This window comes from Macrosteles quadrilineatus, unplaced genomic scaffold, assembly GCF_028750875.1.
Source record: "Macrosteles quadrilineatus isolate MER2022 unplaced genomic scaffold, UCM_ALF_1.0 Scaffold_9__3_contigs__length_116548681, whole genome shotgun sequence".
Lineage (NCBI taxonomy): Eukaryota > Metazoa > Arthropoda > Insecta > Hemiptera > Cicadellidae > Macrosteles > Macrosteles quadrilineatus.
In genome coordinates, this window is record NW_026542602.1 from 82,874,322 (window position 1) to 82,890,566 (window position 16,245).

Here is a 16,245-nt window from a genome sequence, read left to right on the forward strand (position 1 = left end):
TTTGATGTGTTCTGATTAAATTCACAACCGTGAAAATATATGTTTAATTCCGCGTTTAATCCATCGAGCTGATGTCGCGAAACTAAAAAGTTCGCGGCCGGAATTTTACCCCCTGGTTTGTGACGTCACGTTTGCCCAGGGGGTAAAATTCCAGGGGGATAAAATTCCGCTACCCCGTTTCCTCAGCCAATCAGAAGCCTCCAAATAACAGCTTGGCTGTGGCTGGAGGGAGGGTAGAAGTTTCGCTCCCGAACAGATTTGGTATTTGGTGGGCAGGGACTAGCCGCTAGTAACCAGAGATTAGTAAACATACGCATGGTGTCACTGGCCCGAATATTATAATAACCGTAACGGTTTTTACAGTTCTATTTAATTATTAATACAAACATAATATTTACTTTTAGACCAGTGAAAGTAATTTGTTTATGTTTATGATCAATCTTAATCTGTTTTATTGTGCATGGTTATTGCTTTTCAGGTGAAATACTCAAAACCTCTTTTTATAACATTTTATGCGTTCTGTTACCATGCTGAAGAGGGTTATTCTGAGAAAAAGTTGTGGAACAATGAAACAATTTATCTCTAAATAATCCTGCTTTATTCACAGCCTGGCAACCGTATTGACTATCCTACAGTGAATCTGGCAGTTGACCTACCTATGTGCAATATGAAGACAGTTATAGCTTCACCCTTCTAAAAATAATAAGTATATAACCATAACATAGATATTAAAGTTCAAACTTAATTTTTTATTAGGCTGAAATTTGTTTACAGATTTATTTAAAATAACATGAAAAAAGTTTAGAATAATTAAAAATGTTTTACTAATATTTTCTTCAATATTTTGTTTAATTCTTTAGGTGAAGGTTTTTTCCAAATCAATGGAATGTTTCAAAATAAAATAACATTTCATGTCATATTTTTCCAAAATTATATAACTGTTTATTATAGTGTTAAATGACAAAACCAATTGCATTACCAAAACTAATAAGATTTATCAAGTTATAATATTAACAGGCAGTTTCATGCTGTTTTTTTATTTGTGAACACATCTTGATCACAAAAATCTAGACATTACACTGGCTGTGTTAAAAGAAAATTATTTAATTAAAATTCTAGGCAAAATTAACCACTGTTTTATATTGTTTTGGCACAAAAGTTTGGTCATTCTCGTTTCACTCTATCAAACAACATGTCTGGTTTTGTTTGTGTTATAATCTATTTACCTCATCTTTAGGTTGAGCACCACCTGATAAAGATTGGTAAGAAATCTCAGTTAAAGTTTCATTTAGTATAGAACAACTTGAGTTTATGGCTACACGATCAGTTTACCTAAATAGATCTTAAATATTGGACTTTAATCTCAATAAAAGCTCTCTTTGTTACATCATTGTACTCATTGACAATGGTGTTACTCTGTACTTATAAGAAAAAAATACATTGTTACATCTTTCTTTGTTAGTTTAGTAATAAAGTATTGCCTAAAAGTGTACTTCCAAGTAATAGTAGTTTATCGCATACAGTACAGATGGTGTCGTGACACTGACAGAGATGGTACAACTCATTGTATTACCCACTAATTGCACCGACCAACAATTAACAATTAAATTGGCAAACAGCTGGTTAGTTAAAGTTGGAAGCATTACAATTTTACTTCTTTTTTCTTTTCTATCAATCCTTGGTCCGTTACTCGTGATGTTAAGTAAAACAATGATGTTAAGTGAATCTTTTCAATTCTATTAAGAACTGATAAAGTGAAACTCACATTATATGTATCATGTTTTTAAATATGATCATATTATTATTTTCTTTTACCGTAGGCATAATGCTATTGTTCATTTAGATTTAGGTAGTGTTAAAAAAAACTACATATCATCTACTAACAATTTTGGTAAAGGCTCCATAATGGCCCATCTTAGGTTTATAGTATTCAAATAATTACACCAAAGTACAGAGTAACAAAAATATAGCCAACACACTATACATTCCTTATAGTCACTAGCTAACTACTGTGCAGCTACAGATCAATTGGTGTTCATAACTAGTGTCTAGTATATATACAATACTTACAATCTGTTAAAATTTAAAATAAAACAGTAAAAGAATAACAGTACCATATAAAAACAGCAATTTTTAAGCTAATCATTTCACCTAAATATAAACTTAAACGGATTGGAATTTAAATTTAATGGCTCAAACAAAGTACTCTTCAAGTTTCTGATATAAAAGTATAGTTCAGTAATGTTATGCTTTTATATTCCTGGCTTTTCACTTGTTGAGGTTTTTTCCATATCCAAAAACAAATTTACTGCTGAAAAATTGAAATATCACATACAGTATTACATTGACTATTGGATTAACCATTCATTAGGTTTAGTGGTAGTAGCATACTATGACAGTTTTTATTTCAAAATACATTGTTATGGCAGACCATATTTCTTCTTGAGATTGTTTGAATGAAAGAAAAAACTTAAACCAATAAATAACAATTTCAAGAGGTAAAAGTTTTATTGCTTTGACTGGCATTACTTCCCAAAATATCATTTAACTCATTCAGAGTTGTAAAACATTATGATAACATGAATTCATAAAAATATCTTTTGAATATATGCATTCACTTATTTTACTACCTACTACTAAATGTTGTTTGAAGAAAATAGCAAATATAATTTACAGAAAATATAATATCACAACTGATTTATAAATAAATTAACACACCTAAACTGTGAAATACGCTTAAACTACTGAACTAAATGATTTTCTCATCAATATTATGAACGTTTAGTTACAACTAACTATATTTAAACTCACAACCGTAATAGAATTTGAATGCAATAACATTGATGAACAGTCAATTTATAACTAAGGCAATAATTAATATGAACAGTATTCAATAGTAACTTGATTTTTTTCAATACACATCAAGTAATAATCTAAGGTATTTTTATAGCATCCTTTTCACTATTCGAAAAACGTATATATTCTGATTTCTGAGATGTTTGAGATTCTAATATTTCAAATTCAAAAGCCTTATTCACTAATATCGTCTTGAATGATACAAATTAGTATTACAAGGATAGGAGTGTGGTCATGGAGGTAACTCTTTCTGTTTGAAACTTTGGAAATTGTCCGTAAAATGGCTTTAGCTTTATGTGCGTTAAGAAGTTATTTTTTTATGATCTTAACAATTTGAAACACGACATGTAAATAATGATATATTACAGTATAACCTGCTGCTATATTTATCAGGCTTGTATACAAAATTTAATGTTTGAAATGATTCAAGACTTTTTATTCCCTTCTAATTATTGATTCTAGGTGTACATTATGCTCTTATTTGTGTCTGAATGAACCACAACAAGATTAAATGAAAACAATGTAAATTATAGTAATAAAAATGTCTATTTTAAACTATACATTTTTAAAATATAATACCTAGATAAATATTTATTACATAGTAAACTTTGTTTCCTAATATATTCACTAAATAGCACTTATCTCTTTAAGTAACATTGTAAATACATTTGTTAAACTCTATATAATTAACCCTAGTTTAATGCTTTAGGAGTAAATTTGTTACTAGTGATTGTACACAAAGGATGTACAGTTGTAATATAATCAATACTTATTTATTATCAGAACCGCGTGGTAGAATCAATAAGACAATTGGAACTACAGCATCTAAAATTCACAGTAGTATTTTTGGCAGTTGTTATTTATTAATATAAACAGACCATTACATATAAATCGGAAAAAAATGTGCACCTTTCTTTGTTTTCATTCTAGATGTTTTACTGTGCTCATTTTATTTTTATTTTGCTTGAATAAAGTCTGTCATCTGATTTATTTAGGCATTAATGGTAATGGTCAAACAAAAACACTTAGAAATATCTTTAAAATACAGTTAACTGTTATTTGTCACAGAACACGATAATCACAAACCCATGATTCTACATGTTCTGAATGATATAATAAGGTACCTTTCTGATTGATTTCTTTACTAACTTTTTAATTTTAAATATTTATGGCCATTCTGATCCTACCACAACTAACTGTGTAATACATCTTAAACATACTGCTTGTATAAAACAGGTGAATTTGTTTACAGTCTATCACAAGAAATAGTCGAGTTGAGCAGCCGGAGGTTGAAACTTCTCTCATCAGAAGCAAAATTCACTGAATGGGCTAATAAAGTTCAGTAGTTTCATAAAGTCTTTGCCACACCAGCCACTTGAAGGTTAAGCTGAATGTATTAACAAACATAATTATTATAGACTTTTAATCTAAGGTAGGCCTTGAGAAGTAGATTGAAGAATAATGAAATATACCACATCATGTTATTTGTGCAACCCTAAATAACGTTTTTCTGTTAAAGTATTCAAATTCCTTTGAAATTTGTTCAGCATTGTGCAGAGGCCATACATGTTCAATTATTTGATTATTGTGCAAAAACTTAAAATTGATACTAAACAGTTATTTTTAATTTTTACTTATAAAATACCCTCAAATATTCTGAACTGAAATGGTACTAGTACAAAAAGATGTAATTAAATTTTTATAATCAAGCGTTAACACCAAGTTAAACAAGTATCGTAAAAGGTACTCTTTTACCTGATCTAAATAATAAAGAAAAAAAATTATTATTCAGGCAAATATATTTACTATTCATACAATATGCTGGAATTTTGTTTCCACACAAAACCTACATTCATTTTTTGTGATATGGTTCATGCACCTCCAGTTTCTTGTTGGTATGAAAAAATTGTTTAAATTGAAGAAACTCAGGATACAGTTAACACACGTGACATGGTAGCGGCTTGGTAGTTAGGTTAGGCTGTGGAGAAAGGCACCTAGACGGTAGTCTCGCGGTCCACGTGTATAAACTCCACAGACTGTCTCGGATGTCAGGAGGACATTGTGGACGTTGCAGTGGAAGGGTCCAGTAGCAGTTCCTCTGTGGGAACTCTATGAGCGGAGCCTACTTTACCGAGCAGCCGTCGTTGTCTCCGTAGTCTCACACGGTGTAGCAGTGCTGCCAATAGAAACAGCAGTAGAGCAGCTGTAACAGGTTGTAATGATTTTTAGTGATGCAGAAAAGCTAAAACCAGCCATATAATTTTTTTATCGTAAACAGAATAGTTTCTATGGTTGCCAACCATTGCGATTGTGTCAGGACAGTCCTGATTTCGGTAATTTTATCCTTGATTCTCTCTGTGTTAATCCTGGGGGAAGGGGCCCGCTTTGATTTTCCCAAACCATATGTAGCAAACCTGTTCACACTTTGTAATGATGTTTCACCTAATTGTAAATTATTCCAGTACCAGACACTATTAAATTTGTAATTTAAAATCATGATTTAAATACTATCATGGTACTACGATGACTCGTTTTCAAAAGTTAATTAATATCTAGGTAGTGTTTCTCGAGAATTATTTTTTTTTAGTTGTTTTTTTTAGTTTTAATTAGGTACATCTCCATGTGTTATTGGACACATGGTTCTTTCCATAATTTTAATTTACTAGATTTGCCATACTAATCATCAGGTCACTGGGTTAAATTGAACTATAGCCTACCTCCCTTCAAATTAGAATAATTCTTTGAATGTAATCATCATCTCTACAACACTAACCGATGGAAGCAGCTACGCCACCAAAGGCTGCGTAGGTAGGCAGTATAGCCAGCAACTGGCGACCCACTCCGCAGTGTGTCGGGCTCTCGTCATACCCCGATGGACAATTGGGACGACCGTCGCACCACAGGCTTGATGAGATGCAAGCGTTCAACTCTGGACACCGATACGGACACTCCCAGCCCGGCACTGACACACTTTCGTTACCTTGGCGGGGAATAGAAATACTTTCATTATTACTTAGCAAAATAGTCATCTCCAGCTGATAAACAATAGTATGTATGAGCATTTACTATACACAGAAATAGACTTCCCATGTAATGTAAAGATTTTAAGAAAAAAAAAACGTGGTGCAATATGTTGAGATGGTCACCATAAACTAATGACACTATTCTGTGTTAAGTGATAAATCAATCAGCTGTTTGCTATGATCACTGCATTGGTTTGAATTAATATTCAACCCAATACACTAGTAAACTCTGGTGAGATGGTCCTGAACTTCATCTATTTTCTTGGCTTCAAACTTTCATATCACATGGGAAGTCTATTCTGTGTATAGTCAATGGTATGAGTAAACACAAACTTATTCAAGATGTGGTTATTGCCAGTGGTGTAGTGGGACAGGAACTTGTTCTTTGCTTTTTCCTAAGAACTTATATTTTGGAAAGCGACCTATATTTTTCTTTGACAATGGTGAGCATTCCTACTCTTGAAGATTTATGACTATACTACTGGTTATTGATGAATTTTGAGGTTTTAAAGTGATTCTGTGACTTGTAAAGTAGGGTAGCAAAGAGGAAAGCGTACTCGACTACGTGTAAGAAGGTCCTCGCTTGATTTTGTAGCTTTTGTGAAACTTTGACCCCCAATGAAACTGTTGATAAGTGGATTTTCTGAGAAAAGGTCGTTGGATAGAAAAAAATAACAAGTCACATTTTAAACACAAAATTGTTGCAACATTTACTGCCAAATTCTTACCAATGTTTATCACCTTTGTTGTCTCTGCGTGGAGTAAACGAAATAAACAGTTTAGTTAACTGATTTTTGTCCCTGGAGTGTTTCTGTCGCTCAATACTAAAAACGTTGTAATGAAGAGTGGTCATGCTTTGTTTGGCATTCTTTGCAATTTAGCTACACTTAACACCTTACGCAAAGAGGTTCTAAGAGTAAAATAAGATTGTGATAAATCGTAAATCACATAAATCATCACAATCCACAGCTTACCCGGGGGCTCCAAAGTGTCAGGGTAGTCAGTATGCAGCTGCTGTAGCAATGCAGACTTGCTACGGCTGATCTCTAGCCAGTTCAGGGCTGCCACTCCACTCTCCCGTCCCACAAACTCCAACAGAAAACTGGGAGGTCTAGGTGGTTGTAGGAACGGCTCACTACTGCTACCTGGTGTCGGCTGAAGGTACCACTCCTCCGAGAACACGTGTACAGCAAACTGACGCTCTTTGGGGGTTGAGGGACATACAACTTTCAGCAGCCTGTAAATACAAATTTTTAGTTATGGATTTGAAAAATAACTTAAACACTGAAGGTCTAATCAGGCTAAAAAGACAACCCAAAAATTTTGTTTGGGAAGTTAAATACCTAAAACAACAAGAAGGTCGATAATAGCGAGGTGGAACGGAAATACCTTGTGCTAGACCTTTGGCTGGGATTATACATTTATACTCAGGGTTTGGCTTGTTGACACATGACAGATAGGAGGATGGGAGGTTGACAAAGTATCAATCTCCCAAAATAATGACTAAATGACTAATAATAATGATAATAATAATAATGATGATAATTTTCCCAAGAAAATATCTGAGACATCCACAATATGCACCAGCCAAAACAGTGGTAAGCCAGTGGCAAAATAAAGGACGCTCTTGCTAGTGTCTTTGTGAGGTCCCCCACCACGAAGTGTTCCCCGACAACCCGACACCTGGCCACAAAGAAATCTAGAGTACAGTGAAATAAAACGAGTCCAGTGGACACACAGAAGTGCAGCGGAAACCGGCTCAGAGAGGCCGTTTCCTCAGCAGAGCAATGAGGTCCAGAAGAGCCCTGCAGTCAGTTGTTGGGAGGTCGTCGAAATGACAGTCCTCAGTCTTTACTCTCTCTGTCAACTAGACGTACGTCAGGACCTCTGGATCCATCAATCTACTAAATCTGGTGGATAATTCCTGTACACTTTCCTTTTAGAGAAATTAAAGCAGTCCACTTTCCTGCTAGATAAATCAAAACATTCCTCTTACAGTTAATTATAACCTTGTATATGGCAATTTTGGTTTTTGTGTACAAAGCTTGATTAACAAATATGTAAAGGAAAAGGGAGTTCAAATCTGGGGAGCAAACTGGTGTATTGGTGAGACTTGTCCCCAAGTTTCCCGGATATAAACCCACCAATCACTATAATGGATTTTATCTAGGTAAATCATAATAAAAATAGACATAGTGTAAATGGATTTATATTTCTATAAATCAACAAATAATGGATTTATATTTTTATATACAATAAATAATGATAAGATTTGTTAATGCCGCAACCTCCAGGCTTAGCCTGAAGTAATGTGGAAAAAAATGGGGCCTGAGCCTGGTTAAAAAAATTGAGTAAAAGTTAAGCGAATATTTCGTTTGTTCTCATGATGTTCCAGTACAGTGAGCTGAAAACCTACTGAACTGAAGCTGTTTTAGGACTATGTCCTCCTCAGCCAGTAAACAATCCATTGGGGATTGGCGGGCTTTGAAACTAGGACATCGGGCTCTGAAGCCCCGAGCTCCACCACTAGACCAGCTCGCTCCCATAGTGTATACCTGAGTGGTCGGCCGGTGTACAAGAGTACTCTGTTCTTTGTGCTACATGAAGCAGCGTCTGGCTCCCCAGTGAGAGGTAGGAAGTGGCCCCAAGTCAGCAGAAACAGACTCTTGTTCTCATGAGCCTCAACCAGCCAAGGCAACCCCTCGCAGTTGACATCTGCGCGCAACTAAAAAAAATTTGATAGTTTCAACTGAGCAACATAAGCCAATGCAGTCAGGAAAAATTACCAATGCATGCTATATCTGTTTGTAAAAAATTGTGAAGTGTCTATTTTTACAATAAGGACTAAAATAATAATAATTTAAAATATATTTTCAAACAATTAAAAAAATCCAAATAATTTTAATGAGCAAAGTATTTTGTTTTTAAAATATAGCGTTTTTGAAAATGGGATGGGATTTATACGTATTTAGGTTATAAGCTGATCTAAGATTAATTTATAGATTACTATAGAGTCTTAGAATAGAATGAAATAGAATAGTTTTTATTTTCTCCCTTCAATTCTGATACATAGTGCATCGTTCACAATTATTGTACAGAAAAAATTCACAATAGTAAAGAGACAAATGTGCTTTATAACAGTAAACTTAGGTTTACGTAACAATATACCACTGTCAACATGTTTTTACCAGGCTGACAAATTAATAACAAACTTAAGAATACTATAAAAAAAATAAACTGAAATATGAAATAATCATCTTCTGTGTACAATAACTGTAACCATACAGAGAGAGACAATGATTATGGCAGAGGGCCTCTTTAGTGGTTGTTGAGGTTGCTTTGCTAACAAACTTTGTATCAAAAACAAAATGGATAAGATTCTTTGGTCCATACAAAATGTTGTAATTTTGATTGAGAGATTGAGAATACCTTACCTGAGGGGGGCTAACCAGCTCAATCTCTCCTCCAGATCCTCTCACTCTCTGCTTCCTCGGACAATCAGGGGAATTTATCATCTCAAAGGTGGCGTGGAAGTACAAGTCCGCAAAGTCTTCGGTGATATTGAACTTGGATATGACAAACGTAATCTCAAGCACTCTAGACAGTGAAGTGAACACCACAGAGCCAGCAGTCGAGGTTGTGGGCAGGGAGGAGTTGTCACAATAGCAACCTCGCACCACCTGCACAAGCAAAACACATATCACTATGATATGACAAACATAATCTCAAGCACTCTAGACAGTGAAGTGAACACCACAGAGCCAGCAGTCGAGGTTGTAGGCAGGGAGGAGTTGTCACAATAGCAACCTCGCACCACCTGCACAAGCAAAACACATATCACTATCATATGACAAACATAATCTCAAGCACTCTAGACAGTGAAGTGAACACCACAGAGCCAGCAGTCGAGGTTGTGGGCAGGGAGGAGTTGTCACAATAGCAACCTCACACCACCTGCACAAGCAAAACACATATCACTTTGATATGACAAACATAATCTCAAGCACTCTAGACAGTGAAGTGAACACCACAGAGCCAGCAGTCGAGGTTGTAGGCAGGGAGGAGTTGTCACAATAGCAACCTCGCACCACCTGCACAAGCAAAACACATATCACTATGATATGACAAACATAATCTCAAGCACTCTAGACAGTGAAGTGAACACCACAGAGCCAGCAGTAGAGGTTGTGGGCAGGGAGGAGTTGTCACAATAGCAACCTCACACCACCTGCACAAGCAAAACACATATCACTTTGATATGACAAACATAATCTCAAGCACTCTAGACAGTGAAGTGAACACCACAGAGCCAGCAGTCGAGGTTGTAGGCAGGGAGGAGTTGTCACAATAGCAACCTCGCACCACCTGCACAAGCAAAACACATATCACTATGATATGACAAACATAATCTCAAGCACTCTAGACAGTGAAGTGAACACCACAGAGCCAGCAGTCGAGGTTGTAGGCAGGGAGGAGTTGTCACAATAGCAACCTCGCACCACCTGCACAAGCAAAACACATATCACTATGATATGACAAACGTAATCTCAAGCACTCTAGACAGTGAAGTGAACACCACAGAGCCAGCAGTCGAGGTTGTAGGCAGGGAGGAGTTGTCACAATAGCAACCTCGCACCACCTGCACAAGCAAAACACATATCACTATGATATGACAAACATAATCTCAAGCACTCTAGACAGTGAAGTGAACACCACAGAGCCAGCAGTCGAGGTTGTAGGCAGGGAGGAGTTGTCACAATAGCAACCTCGCACCACCTGCACAAGCAAAACACATATCACTATGATATGACAAACATAACATCAAGCACTCTAGACAGTGAAGTGAACACCACAGAGCCAGCAGTCGAGGTTGTAGGCAGGGAGGAGTTGTCACAATAGCAACCTCGCACCACCTGCACAAGCAAAACACATATCACTATGATATGACAAACATAATCTCAAGCACTCTAGACAGTGAAGTGAACACCACAGAGCCAGCAGTCGAGGTTGTAGGCAGGGAGGAGTTGTCACAATAGCAACCTCGCACCACCTGCACAAGCAAAACACATATCACTATGATATGACAAACATAATCTCAAGCACTCTAGACAGTGAAGTTAACACCACAGAGCCAGCAGTCGAGGTTGTAGGCAGGGAGGAGTTGTCACAATAGCAACCTCGCACCACCTGCACAAGCAAAACACATATCACTATGATATGACAAACGTAATCTCAAGCACTCTAGACAGTGAAGTGAACACCACAGAGCCAGCAGTCGAGGTTGTAGGCAGGGAGGAGTTGTCACAATAGCAACCTCGCACCACCTGCACAAGCAAAACACATATCACTATGATATGACAAACATAATCTCAAGCACTCTAGACAGTAAAGTGAACACCACAGAGCCAGCAGTCGAGGTTGTAGACAGAGAGGAGTTGTCACAATAGCAACCTCGCACCACCTGCACAAGCAAAACACATATCACTATGATATGACAAACATAATCTCAAGCACTCTAGACAGTGAAGTGAACACCACAGAGCCAGCAGTCGAGGTTGTAGGCAGGGAGGAGTTGTCACAATAGCAACCTCGCACCACCTGCACAAGCAAAACACATATCACTATGATATGACAAACATAACATCAAGCACTCTAGACAGTGAAGTGAACACCACAGAGCCAGCAGTCGAGGTTGTAGGCAGGGAGGAGTTGTCACAATAGCAACCTCGCACTACCTGCACAAGCAAAACACATATCACTATACTATATGACAAATGTAATCTCAAGCACTCTAGACAGTGAAGTGAACACCACAGAGCCAGCAGTCGAGGTTGTGGGCAGGGAGGAGTTGTCACAATAGCAACCTCGCACCACCTGCCCTAGCAAAACACATATCACTATCATATTTCTCGTAAAATCATTTTCTTATTGAGCTTTTAAAATTTGGTATGATCAGTACTGTAGAGAACAATTATTTTCAAAGACTGCACAACAATATAAATCGATAACTTAATTAATAACTGCTTCAAGGTAAATGGTGTAAACTGTATTAAAGCATGTAAATAAAATAAAACAATTAAATGGTATATTATGTTACTAGTCCAGAAGGTGTTTACCAGATTCAAATTCCCGGGTTCAAATCCCACTAATCACCAATGGATTTTATCTATTTGATAATGCTGCAACCCTCTAGGACTAGCCTGAAGTAATGTGTAAAACAGTTTTGGGCTAGAACTAGCGTCCTAGGATGTGAAGATGGGACATAAAAAAGTACCTAATTAATGTAATAAAAACGTATTTGATTAGGTAGGTGGCTAACAGTTTTTTTTTAGGACAAAATCTGTGCTTGGAAAATATAAATAATGAAAACAGAGTTGTTTGTTGAAAACAAATATTTGTTTCTCATTCGTGATTATGAACTCACCCTGACATCCCTCCAAGGCACATCAGCAACCTGTAGCTCTACCAGTCTTGTCCCAGGCTGTCGTACACAGACAGTCCGTCCAGTGTGAGGGTCCTTGTCGGCCGAGCAGTCAGTCTCCCCAAACGATGCGTTATGAAGTGTCAGACGTACCTTCTCTCCGGGACTCGCCTCTAGACGATACACACAAGATAGATTCTTGGCACCTCCTCGGCCGTACAGAAATATGTTCCTGGGAGACTTAATGTAACCTGTGACAAAATTCAAGAATCGTTATTATTTTTATTCTACACTCATCTCCATTCATACTAGGCTTAAAATACCTACTTTGTGTGGTGTCCATTCCAGTGAAAAGTATTAAAAGTTATTAAGTATTAATAACTGTTATTACAGTTAAGAATCATTCAAAATTTGAAGGCTAGTATTAAATCACTAAATTAATTACATAAAACAATCTGTAGTTGGATTGGGGAGTTGTTATATTGCTTGCTATTACGGTAAGAGTATATCTGGTTTGATCTTGGGACAAGTCAATAGCTTTCTGATGTAATTTTTTAGTAGTCTCGATATAAATATAAATAAGAAGAGGCTATTTTACCTCCCCCCTCTAAAGATTAATGATGATTGTTTTGGCGACTGTGTTACCTTCTTTAGATCCTTGTCAAGAATTACAAGCTTCTCACATATTGAGTGTGTCAAAACCTTAAAATTGCACAAACATGAGTAACATAAAAAATTAAATATTCAACAACTACTGCAACTATAGGTAACTTTGCTAGGTTGACACATGTTTGGTTTTCAAGCAGTGTGTTCCGAAGCCTTAAGATTCGTGTGTGTGTATTTAATATTTTTACTACCTGAATATGAAAGAAGCTTTCATGAGGAGGATCAGAAGAAAAAGATATAATCACTGAAACTATCGTCATTCACCCTTATGAGAGGTAAAGGAATTGCTAGACAAAATCAAGGCAAACTAATCATGTTCTGATGGTTCTAAAATGAATCCAGCTAGTCGGTACCTACTAGCCTCTGGAAAGTCATGGTAGGAGTTACACAAATGACTGGTTTTTACATTAAATGAAAAATATTCTATTGGCGATTTTCAGATACTAGTTTCATGAAAATACAGGTTAAGATTAAGAAAATGTACCCACCAGATTTAACCTTGCGGAAGACCCTGGAGCAAGGTTGTGGAGGGGGAGTCTCACCTCGTCTGCCCGTCCACGGCTCTCCTCCGAGCCACGTGTCCACAAACTCGTACCTTAAAAGAAAAATAATGTGACTTATTAAAAAAAGTTTGTGATGTTTACCAAGTCTTCTTACTTATAAACTCTGTGTTTATCAACTGATATAAAATACTCATTATTAGACTATGATTATGGTCTAGGTATTCCATGGTGGTTTTAAACGTGTCATTGTGTTCTAGGGCAGAAGCTTCAAACTTTTCTCGGAGGCTGTAGCTTATTATGTAGCTGTTTTTAGTTACTCTTGCTTATATGAATTATAAATAAAGATTCTGTCATGTTAAATAGCCCATACTCACTTAATAAGCTAACTAATAAGGTATAACACTCTTCCATGAAGGAAAGAAACTGATGAGGTGGCAGATGCAATATCACTGGAATTATTTAAAGTATAAAAGTATAGGTAAATTTAATGCCTATGAGGGCATGCTGATCTATATTTATTATTTTTTACAAATTGAAAAACAATATTCATGATTATTAACAGGTTATTATTTGCAATTTCTTTTTTTACATACCAACTTTACTCTTACAAATCTGATCTGAAAATGAAACCAAATTAACATTCAACTCTCAAAAACACATATTATTGTTATTTTACTAAGTTGATGTCTGTACCTGGCTCGGAAGTGAGAAGGGTGAAGGGCCGTGCCATCGTCACTCTGATGTTGAACCAACAGCTCGCTGGTTCTAGTCACGTAGCTCTCTGTGATCAGACAGGGCCGAGTGACTCTGGTGAGATTGCGTAGTGACGTGTGATCACACAACCGCGGTCCATCACAATGGTCCCCCAATAGAGACCCACCTTAACATGGGGATAGTGGGGGTTTATAGTTTATATATAACATATATATATATGTATATAGTTTATATATTAATTGTAATAATTAAACCTATATCACTATTCATGTTTTAAGTTTTGGAGGAGAGGGCACTTCACACTTGGCGTAGAAATATATTAGGGAAAATGAAAATTAATACACTAATAACTTACCCATGAAAAGAGTTTCAAGCAGTTCACAGCATACAAAATACACTTTATACTACTTCCTCCTATGTAGGCCCCTGTGTAGGGGTGAAATCTCCCAAGTAGCAGAAAAACGAGAAAAAAATTGTTTTGATATCAATTTTAAACTTATATTAAAACTGTTACGGTATGAGTATAGTTGATTGATATGAGTACACATCATTGATTCCCCTATCTCGGAAAAGCTCTCCACAGTGGGATGTTGCTCTCATGAGCACTTACTTGTTCATAGGCCATGCTGCAGGATCCATGACGCCACACTAGTGGATAGATTCACTGCCATATCCCCTATGGTTTTGGTAATTAGGCTGGTTGTTTGCCAGATTTCAATGGTAAGATTTTAAATTTCGGAAATCACCATTATTTGTGGCAAGACCAATAAGAGCAAAGAATGAATCCAAATTCTTAAGATTCCAATGATGAGAAGTATAAAAGTTATATGGTAAAATCTACGAAAAATCCCAATTGTTTTTTTATAGGCTAAATACATAGTAAAACTATGTACATCTGTCCCATTATCATCTATCGTTTACTAAGCCAAAAAATAAAATGTTTGCTACATTTGATAAAATCTTTCTCGTTGTAATATCTTATAACATTCATAATTCATTCATAATCATAATTCTACGCCGAATTTTGTGTTTTATGAACTAACTACAGGTACATTTTTGTATAGCATGCGTCGTTTAGGAGTTGTAAGTCGAAAACTGGTCAAATAATCAACCTTTTGGCCATGTTGATGAAAATATCCCAACTTTGAAAAGCTACAGCAGCTAAACGGCTCGGACGATTTTGACGTATTTAACACCAATGGATGCGGAATTCAGTGCACTAAAAGACACCTTTGAACAACATTTTCCTTAGGATTCGTTATTTAGTAGTTATAAGTGAAAAACTGAAAAAAGTGCGAAATTTTCATATTTTTTTACTCCCAAAACTTAAGCAGACGTCAGAATCCGTCGCAAACTCACAGGAGTCTTATTTGGGACCCCCAGAAGGTATTAAAACACTTTCCAGCTTTAGACGATTTTTTGGGGAGCACACCCTATATTTGATCTAATTTGCCTGGACTATATAATCACTCAACTACACAGACAAATAATTTGAATTAAAGAAATTCTGTTTGAGATGTGTTTAGGGATTTGATGTTTCCAGGAATATCCCAAAAATGTATTCCTGATTCCTACTTAGTCGAGTGCTTTACCAACCTCCGTCCCAGATCCTCAACCTGGTGGAGCAGTTGTGGGTTGTGTTGGGTCTCAGTGGTTGGTGAGAGTAGCTGATGAAGTAGAGCCACACGTGGTCTCGGGAGTGACCTCGGAAGTGGTAAGTACAGGTGGTGTTGGGAGCGAGGGTGTGTCGGGGGCTGGACACATACCCGGTCCGTCCACGGGTCCGAGCCGTATCGTCCAAGTCTGGGTGTGTTGCGTTCACCCAGAACTCGCATCTGAAATACCCAAACATCACATTAGTTGTCCTGAATGTAATAACTATATACAGGGTGTCCCAGACCACCCAGCCGGCTTCTATGACTCCAATTTGCAAATAGAAACCTAATTGCAACTGTAACCCCCTATTTTGACCCAACAAATTCAGAAAAATTATTTTTAAACTCTATAAAGCATCCTTTTGGGTAAAGGGCAGATTTTTTTTTTTGGGGGGGGGGGGTGGATT

General features: G+C 36.6%; 1 protein-coding gene across 1 annotated transcript in view; it reads right to left on the reverse strand.

Moving 5' to 3' along the window:
• Positions 1–581: 581 nt before the first annotated feature.
• The window catches only part of LOC129003910 (uncharacterized), a 50,380-nt gene continuing 34,716 nt past the window's right edge, over positions 582–16,245 (reverse strand). The window contains exons 7-15 of the mRNA XM_054432249.1: positions 15,780–16,018; positions 14,163–14,349; positions 13,455–13,561; positions 12,304–12,551; positions 9,314–9,559; positions 8,435–8,604; positions 6,854–7,116; positions 5,630–5,836; positions 582–5,059 (exon numbers count right to left, since the gene is read on the reverse strand). Of these exons, the coding sequence (XP_054288224.1) occupies positions 4,905–5,059; positions 5,630–5,836; positions 6,854–7,116; positions 8,435–8,604; positions 9,314–9,559; positions 12,304–12,551; positions 13,455–13,561; positions 14,163–14,349; positions 15,780–16,018 (1,822 nt within the window). The 3' untranslated portion in view covers positions 582–4,904. The remainder of the gene's footprint in view (positions 5,060–5,629; positions 5,837–6,853; positions 7,117–8,434; positions 8,605–9,313; positions 9,560–12,303; positions 12,552–13,454; positions 13,562–14,162; positions 14,350–15,779; positions 16,019–16,245) is intronic.